Here is a 9,257-nt window from a genome sequence, read left to right as displayed (position 1 = left end):
AGGTAAAACAATTGTATCACTAATAGCTCAGAGAGTTCATTGCAAGAGGAGCAGTCTGTCTTTTGGTGCTCAGAGAGTACCTTTCAAGAGATGTTGCTCCTTTTGGTTGTTGTCTTTTAGGGTTTGTTTTGTTTGGTTTTGTTTTTCCCTAGAGGAAAACAGGTACAAGTTCGAAACCTTTGGGGTAACATTCTTAGTTTTTACCAAATGCTAAGTGAAAGAACGACCACCAGATACTCCCATGCCACTGTCTTTCTTTTTATGCTTGTCTTCCTTTCCCCATAGGCTGCTCTGTACTGGTGCTCCAGCAGTGGTGACAGTGAGGTGACGCTGCCAGTATAATTCTCTACCGCTGGGGTGCCAAGTCAGCACCGACACTTCAGTAGCAAGGGCAGAGTTGGTATTAAAAAGGTCAGTCGGGAAAACTTTTTTCATTTGGTTTTCCTTTGCCTTGAGGCAGTGCTTTGAATAGCATTAACCCTTTTTTCTTCCCACACGATGCCTTTTCACCCACTTTCCTTCCTGCCAGCTTTGATGCAAAATCACGTTCAAAATGTAGTGCAGGTGACTGTGCGCATCTCTTGGGGTGGGAGTGACCATTTGTGCTTGGGAGAGTCGCCATGTGCTCTGGGAGTAAAATCTGCTCCTCTTGTAGAAGCTTAGTAGGAGACCAGTGCATCAGAAACTGATTGGAGCGCAGCGTAGCGATTCTTAGGTATTATAATCTCAAGGGTAAACAGTAAACTTCTGTTTATTCAAATGCAATATCCCTCTTTGAAGTTCTGTTCTTGTCTAAATTTGTATACTAGAAGGTCTGGCCTTCATTTAAATGATCCTTGGGGTTTTTTCTACCACTTAGAAAAAAAACAGTGGGAAAGCCTTGAATAAGCTAATAGCGTTGCTAAGATGGAAATGATGAAGAAGGCTCAGGATTCCTATTTGGGCCTCATGAGAAAAAGTGGTTTGAAATGCATGTGTGTGGGGGTGCACATTCCTAAAACTGTCATTTGTTTCCCCTGTTTCTCCTCCTCCCCGTGTTCTGTACTACGTACTACGGCATGTTTAATGAAACCAATAAAAGTATTTGGCTGAGAGTGTTAATCTTTCCCTGGCCCAATTAGTGCATGGCTTCTACTTTAACGTTAATGTGGATTTTTTTCAGAAAGCAGAACAATGAGCAGCTTTGTGCTACACACCAGGTTTCCCCCCTCCTTGCCTGTATTGTGTGTTTCTTCCTATCTATTCCAAAGGGAGAGCTCATGTGCAAAGACAGTGGAGCAATCTGGAGCAGAGACTTGTACCAGCTCCCAGGGGTGAGGACGTGCTGCTCCGTGCTTGTGTAGCTGCCTCTCGACGGCAAGTCAAGTGACTGTGACTCTGAAGACTCATAATTTCTCCTTTCTTCTTCCTTCCCCTGTGGCCTGTGTTCTCCTTTTCGCTTCGTCCGTGATGCTCTTCACCACAAGGAGAAGCAGCTGTGACTGTTGAGAGTGGTCTTAAAACAAGAAAATTAAATACAAATAAATATACATAAGTGAAGGGGGGAAGTAACTGTTGATGGGCTCAGCTTTAACATACAGTGGAGTCACACTTTATCCCAAAGGAGGAAATAGGTCTAGCAAGTGTCTTCCTGTACAGACTGAATGGGAAGCAACAAGGCTTTTTACTTTTTTTTTTAGCTCTCTGCTTTCTCAGTGACTCTCCCATTAGCTGGTTATGTGGGGCATCAGGGGTGGGCCTCTGTCAGAAGCAGGAGCTAAAGGCCCCTCAGATTTCTCTGTGGGATCGAAGTTGCCCCAGTTTCATGGTTTCAGCAATGTCATCAAGCGGAGGGGACACATTCCTGCAGAAGAGCTAGGTCTCTTGGTGTGGCCGTGCAAAGAGGGCTGCTGCGTTGCTTTGTTTGGTTCCTCCCCCGCCCCACATGTGTTAGCGCTCTCGCTCTGTCGCTTGCTCTCTGCTTGTCCTCCTTTTCACAGAGGATGACTGTGACACTGGGGGGTTTCTTCAAAGTAGAAGATGACTTGAATGCTTGTGACCACTTCCCTGTTTCCTAGAGGCTTTGGTCCGATGTTGAATGCAACCTGAGGCTGCACTGTTTGCCAGCGTATTTCCTGTTTGTCCTCTTTCCTGGAGGTCTTTGTTTTCTTTTGGGAAGAGGGAGGAAGAAGGCTCCATCAGCACGACCTCCAGGCAGGGGCATTTGGTGTGAGCTGAGAAGGCTTGCAGTCCTGAAGGCAGCATGACATAGGGCATCCGTGCTGGTTGCTGCCTGTCTGATTCCCTGAGTTTCATAGGTGCTGCGGAAAAAAACCCCCACTTCCCCATTCTCAGTGATGCATTTATTTAAAGGAAAAAAAAAAGCAAAAAAAAGGCTGCAAGAGAAATCTCTCAGTATGCTCCTGCCTAAAGGCACTCTGCCACGGGTTTTCCCACAGGAAGGAGTGATTTGGCCCAGTATTCTTATTGTTTCTATATCCTATTGCAAATAGAAAGTTATGCTTCTGAAATCGGTGTGTGCTGCTCATGCAGTTGTCTTTGTTTCAGTGGTGCATTTTTTGCTTCATGCAAGAGAGTGGAAAATACATATGTGAATAAAAGCATGCAACAATAATACCTATTTTTGCAGAAATTAAGTTGCGATCTTTCAACTGCTTCCAAAATAGGAAATTTTTAATGTACGGAAAACGGTTTTAAAAACAAGATCTGTGACTATACATCTTTGTTTGCGTTAGCAGGAAGATACTTAGATTCAGAAATAAAATAACCGTTCATAGAAATTATGAAAGGCGTTCATCGAAATGATGAAATAGCACAATACATAGTTTACCTCCTGAAAGAAGAACAGAGAGCAAGCTGGCAGGTGTTTCTAAACCAGGAGGTAGGTTTGTTAACGTGTGCATGTATGCCTGCCTCTTCTCTTTGTTATGAACGTTTCCCATTTTCACTGTTGCTAAAAGCAGCACTAGGAATTCTGACTCTAGTTCTCTGGGAAGTTCCTCAGCTATCTTAAAGTTACCTTGGCCAACACAGGAGTTTTCACAGTTACTCAAGAGATTGACTTGATTGAGTGGTGATATTGATGTCTTAGGTATTGACTGAAAGAGGAATGAATAGATCTACTTTGGAAGGAAGAGTTGTTCTGTTTGGTTGGGGTTTTTTTTAAGGACTAAAGCACTTATTTGCATTGTTTTAACAGAAAACCCTCCAAATAATTTAAACTGGTCCTTATTTTTGGTGGTACTAAGCAGATAACAGCAAGCAACTTAGAAGATTTAGGCCAGTCTCGAAAATAACTCTTGTGCTTATTCTATTCAAAATTAAGTCAGCTACCACATAGTGGTTAAAAAAGATGGGGGGGGGGGGAATTACTGTGTTGCTCATGAATGAGATGGACCTTTTTAAAAAAACAAATAAAATAACAGCAAAGTTATAACAGTTAAGGACAAACGAAATAAAGGCAAACAAATAAACAGTTCCCATAATTACTGGAGAAAATACAGAAGGATGGATGCTTGGCCTCACCTTGGATCAAGAAATCCCTGTGTTGCAAGGACCACTAGTGTTTTCTTAGCAGAAAAGTACAAAAATGACTAGGGAAGAGTTACCTTGAGTTGTTCAGGATAGCATAAAAATAGTCTTTTTGTCTGTTTTTGAAGATGCAAATTGAAAACAATGTTTGTTAAAAAGTTGATGTTATCCAGAGCCTTAGACGCTGGGTTTAGTCGGGTCCTAGGTTTTGTCACTAGACTGAGCTGGCTTGCTATGTCAAATCATCTGTGTGCCGCTCCTAAGAGGGTCGGCAGTTAAACGTAGGAAGCTTGAATCTGCTGCTTTGTCTGGCATTGCGTGAAATGAGGAACTGCTTGACACAAGCCGGGCCCTTTCTCTTTGTCTGCCTTTTTGCATGCGCTCTAAAATGTCAGTAGTTGGGATAACGTAGTCATTTATTGTTTGCAAATGCTGTTCAAACAGCATTTGAAGATGTGTTACGTGACTGATTTGCATGTCATCCTTGAGAATATGTTTTTTAAAAGGAAGAAACCCTGTTGAGTTAACCGCGGTTTGAGGCCGATGGTCTCTGCTTTCTGAAAAATGGAAAACCTGTATTAAGTTTGCTGGATGCAGTTTGTAAATCTGAGATGACAAAATGTCCACAGTGTGTTCATTTCCATAATGAAATAAGTATTTTGCTTGTAAGGTTATAAAGGTGTATTTCTTCATTAAAAATGTATCAGTAGTTTTCCATATCACAAATAACCTTTTCCGGAGGCTATCGCCACGGGTGCCGTGGGCAGAGAACTCCTCTCTTTCTCATGCGTCGATCATTCCCTGTCACCTCTAAAAATGATGTTTAACTGCCCTGTCATTCTCCAGCCAGAACAGGCATCCTTCCTGAAACCCCAACGATAAGCATGTTAAGTTTGTGGTTTCAGAAAGGGGTGTGGAGAAATTCTGTCGGCACATACGATGGTTGCTCATGTCTTCAACTCAACTGGAAACCTTGGGCAATGGGTGTGAGGAATGTGCCAAATGGTCCCAGAAACCTCAGTAGTCATTTCACCACTGCTAGAAAGAAGAAAAGGTCACCATGAATTCATGTATTGGAGTAAATCTTAATCCTCCATGAAGAGAAGGGTCAAGGAGTGTGTGTATGAAATTGAATTACTTAAATTCTCTAGCTGCAGAATATTCTTCCAACTTCTTAACCAAATGTCACGACTGTCAGTGATAGGCTAGCTTGCTTTCTCCTTCTCTCCCTCCTCCTTTTTTAGCTGGCTGAATACTGGGGACCAAGCTGGTAATGGTTTCCTCTCTTTGTTTGCCCAGATTTCACCACTGGCAGAGGCAGCATCTCCCAGCCCAGTGCCCAGCCACCCGTGGGAGTGGGCGCTTGGCTGCGCTGGCACTGTTTACATGCTTCTGTCATCAGACCTACATACCGGTCAAGGGAGCTCTCAAACTAACGGGCTGTAGTCTTATTTTGCTAAAATGGCTTCCAGAAAAACTTACTCCCTTTCTCGTTTTCCCTTCTCCCTCACATAGTGCTAGAGGGTGCTGCTGAAGAAGACGCTGAAGAGCCAGACGCTACTATACATACTACACTAAGTGAGGAGACCAGCAACCACGAAGAGAGCCACAGTCTATCAGGGGATAAAAATGAAGGTAACTGGTTTGACTAGCTCTGTGTGACTCTGTAAATTAGGGCATTGATTAAGGCTTGTAGAAACATTTCTTACCCATCCATACCCCTTATCTGTGTGAAGAGTATAAGATACTCTTGATATTGAGATGATGATACATTGAGCAGAAGCACTGGTGCATACGTTTCTTTCCCCATCCCTAACCTTTATCTGTCTGAAAAGTATAAAATAGGTTGAGCAGAAGCATGGGCACATAAATACTCAACTACCACTGCAGGCTTCCAAACTAAGCTTTCTTGGCTCCCAGTAACTTGGCACCACATTACTTAGCCTCAAAAAAACACCTGTTTATAATGCTCAAACTTATCTTCCACAGACAGTATTATGCAGAGATCAAATGTTCACAGACAAACATGTTCCTCCTTGTTCACCCTCACATCCTCTTGTGTTACAGTGACTTTCTCACAACACACATTAAGATTCTGTGCTCTCCATCAGAGGTGACAGAGCAATAGACTTGCAGGGTGTTCCTGTTTGTCTGGGAGACTGCTTTTGCAGGGAAGGAGTGTTTAATTTGAAATTATTTGAAAGCATATATTAATTTGAAAGCATTTTCCTTTTCAAACTTGTAAAGAGGAAAGTGGAAGGCCTTACCTGTGTGTTTGACATGTCTGTATGTTAAGAAACCAGAGGTGAGATTTTAGGTGTGTTTTGAATTTGGTATCTGAGACAGGAGCATCCCTGCTACATACGGAATGTGATGGAGAAGTCTCTATCTGAACAGCTTTAGCTGTGGCATTAGTCATGGATGTAACACATATGCTCCATGGACTAATATGGCTTCGTAGACCAAAAAGAAAAAAATCTACATAGATGCCAGCTGTGGCAGTAAAGAGGCATTTGGGGGGATTTGGGGTTTTGTTTTGGTTGGATTTTTGCTAATTTAGCTTATTCCATATACAGAGCTGGCTTAAGCTATGCTAGAAAGAGAACCCAGTGCCCTACACTGTGTTACTAATGCCTTAATTGTGCAGTTCTGCTCAGAACACGTGCTTGCTTGAATGATTGTGCTTGCCAGAGCGTGCATTCATCAGTACTGCTCTACTAGTTCATGGTGATCACAAGGTACTATGAATAATACCATTTTACAGCAAGAGACTTTAAGGTAAATCACTCTATAAGCCCCATACTGAGTTAAGGTTGAAAATTAAGATAACATGAATGTCCTATTAGAAGGAATGTACACCTTGTCCTATGCATTCCAATATAAGAAATTTTTCCTGTTACAAGAACTCCACTTATTATGGGCTGTTGCCTGTGCTCCATGGTGATCCAGCAGAGTGTGATGCGAGTTACAGGCAGCTGAAAATACTGTGGTATTTTATTTTTTTTTTTCAGATGGCCTAGCAACTCCTATGTGTGTTTTTGTTTTTAATTCCAGAGCAGCAGCTGGAAAGCTTAAACAGCTACAAGGTATCACCAAGTTCACCAAACAGTTTGGACGGAGCAGACTTGTCCTCCATTGATGCCATGATGTCAGCAGTGATGAATGTGGGGAAGATTGCTGAAAATGGCGGGAACTCTCAAAATGTCAAATCCCCCTCGAAGTCTCCTGCACCAAATCGGATTGGCAGGAGGAACCAGGTATGTAAACCCAAATGCAGGGAGGGTGAAGGGGAGACAAGCAGCTGCATGGGAAGTGAGAAGACATAATTATGTTTCTTTGATCATTTTGCCTTTTTTCCCCTCAGTGGGTATTTCTTGCCTCTGCCATTGCTCCTCTGTGTGTTTTCTGGTGGCTCTCCAGAACATGACTTTAGAAAACTGGGAATCGAAGGGGTTCACTTGCTTGGATTCACATGTAAAAACATTTGAGCACGAGGTCCAATGTCATGCAGTGGTGAGCTGGTCTAGCAGATGCCACTAGCAGTGGCAAAGCCACCTAAGGATTGCTGCTTCTTCCCAGCTGCATCTTTTCTCCAGGCTCTTGCATTTGCATAATCTGTTGAGGCACCAGTTCATTTCATGAAACTAGGAGAAAAGAAATAGCTCAGAGAGGAGCTCAGAGCAGTGTGGCAGGGGGCTTGGCTTCGCCATTGTGTGGGACTCCTCATGAGGTGTGCGGCTGTCCCCGGGGAAGATCCAAGTGATTTAAGGTTAAAGGTGGTGCCAGAATGAAACATCCATCAGGACCCTCAGTTCACACGTGTGGAGTGTAAGGTGCCCTTACTTAATTGTTCATAAAATTATGAAGAGTTGTTGCAGAATGCTTTGTACAAATCTTGCAGAGCAAATATATGTAGCTTTTATCAGGTTTTTTCCATTTACCAGTTGATGGCACCAGTTGATAGCAATATTGATCTAAACAAGTGAAAGGAGAGAGTCGTATCAGTTAAAGCTGTGATTATTTATATCCATGTTTTTCTCCTGCTGGGCTAAGCCCTACCAATGAAGGTGCTGCAGAACAGCAAGAAATACCCCAAATCACTGTGTCCGTTTGACTTTAGAGCTTGTAGTGAGGCACAGAGAATTTGCAAAGCAATCAAGATGTAACAGGGACCAGAAAGGTTGAGAGGCATGACTCATGTGATGTTCCTATAGTAGTTTATTAATAGCTTGCCGAGTAGCTGCCCAGTTGACAGACTTATGACTTGTCTTGGATTTTTTTGCTTGAAAGGAGTTAAAAGCCATTAACTGTAAATGAACATTCTTAAATGAAGAGCCTGGACAGTATACTGGCAACTGTGTTTGTGGGATTGTATTGTGTAGTACCTGGCTTTAAGGTTTATTTGCAGTATTCCCACTTAGGGGCTGCCCTAGTTCCTTGATTTCATCATGTCAAGTAAGGCACTGGAGTTCAGACTAGTCTCAGTGGCAGTGCTATTACACAGCTGTCTGCTGGTACACCATGTGGTTTGGCTTCAGGGAGGTTTATTAGCGTTAGTGACCTTTATTCCACCTGATATTTCGATGGGCATTGAATCAAAGGAAGCTCGAGAGTAAATGTGACAGGATTAAGAGGGATTCTTACAGCATAAAAATAAACAAATACATTGAAAACATAGTAAATAGCCTATTTGTTTTTAGGCTGAAAGATCATTATCGCCAGAGGGGCAAATGGCTACGTTACTGAGAAAACAGAAGCGAGATGTGAAATATTAAGTGGGTATCAATCTGGTTAGCAACCTCTAATACAACGAATTTCTGCTTTCAGCGTAGCAGAATGAAAGCACTGAATTGTTTCAGTGTGTAGCAGCACACAGATCTCAGATTCTGGTCAGAATGTGCCCCTTATTATAATTTCAAGGATAGTAACAGTTAGCTAGTTTTCTGGGTCTGACTGCTGTTTCCCATGAGTTGGCAGCGAAACATTTTGCCCTGAACCTTTGTTCCAAAGTCTGTGGTTCTCTTTATAATGCTGACTTTATCTTGGCTTTAGTCTACTCATAGTCTAATAAACATGTTCTCACATCAAGCAGCATCCATTTTAACTTCTCATTTGCTTTGCTCTTGGAGAAAATAAAAAAGCATGACAAAGGTGTTTCTTGAGCTGGAGAAAAACTAATAGACCTAATGCACAACTCCAAAAGTGTTTGCCATCAGTTGAATGCTGAGCAGTCATGCCAGGTTGACTTACTAAAGGGAGAGTAGCTAACAAATTAGCTGCTAATTTTATCTTTCAGTTCGGGAAGTGTGTTTTCACCAATCTGACTCTGGTGGGGTAGCTGAGTGCTATGTTTTAAATTTGTGAGAGGGGGTGCTTTTACAGTAGGGATGCTAATGGTTTTTGGTCTGGATTGGGTCAGTCAACAGCATTCCTGTTGTAGCTACGCTGGGTTTGCCTGAGCTGTGTTACGGTATGCGGCATGTACCCTGTGTGACCACTGGAGAAAGTTTGGGTTTTAGTTAATAATAAACCCCAGATTCAACACTAAACAGCTCTGGCTGAGCTATAGTGTGTTTCTGATCTTTGCTTCAAGGTGAACCAGTAATTACTCTACCTTCTGTTAATTTGCTGATTCGAAGAGCAGGCAGTCTAGAAAGCAGGCTTTGAAACAATCAAGTGCATCACGTAGAACTGCAGCACTCGGGGGGGGGGGCAAAAAAAAGGAG

At 42.6% G+C, this 9,257-nt stretch overlaps 1 protein-coding gene across 2 annotated transcripts in view; it reads left to right on the top strand.

Moving 5' to 3' along the window:
* The first annotated feature begins 296 nt into the window (after positions 1 to 296).
* Positions 297 to 9,257, top strand: part of RREB1 (ras responsive element binding protein 1) — a 74,629-nt gene continuing 65,668 nt past the window's right edge. The window contains exons 1-3 of one of the 2 annotated variants that reach the window (XM_009279168.2): positions 297 to 411; positions 5,047 to 5,166; positions 6,586 to 6,788. In XM_009279168.2, coding sequence (XP_009277443.1) covers positions 6,675 to 6,788 — 114 coding nt within the window. In that variant the 5' untranslated portion in view covers positions 297 to 411; positions 5,047 to 5,166; positions 6,586 to 6,674. Of the gene's footprint in view, positions 412 to 2,822; positions 2,882 to 5,046; positions 5,167 to 6,585; positions 6,789 to 9,257 lie in introns of those variants that run through there. The other variant, XM_019472043.1, reaches the window with a different exon arrangement.

This window comes from Aptenodytes forsteri, unplaced genomic scaffold, assembly GCF_000699145.1.
Source record: "Aptenodytes forsteri isolate BGI_AS27 unplaced genomic scaffold, ASM69914v1 Scaffold81, whole genome shotgun sequence".
Classification (NCBI taxonomy): Eukaryota; Metazoa; Chordata; class Aves; order Sphenisciformes; family Spheniscidae; genus Aptenodytes; species Aptenodytes forsteri.
This window is presented reverse-complemented; position numbering and strand designations above follow the sequence as displayed.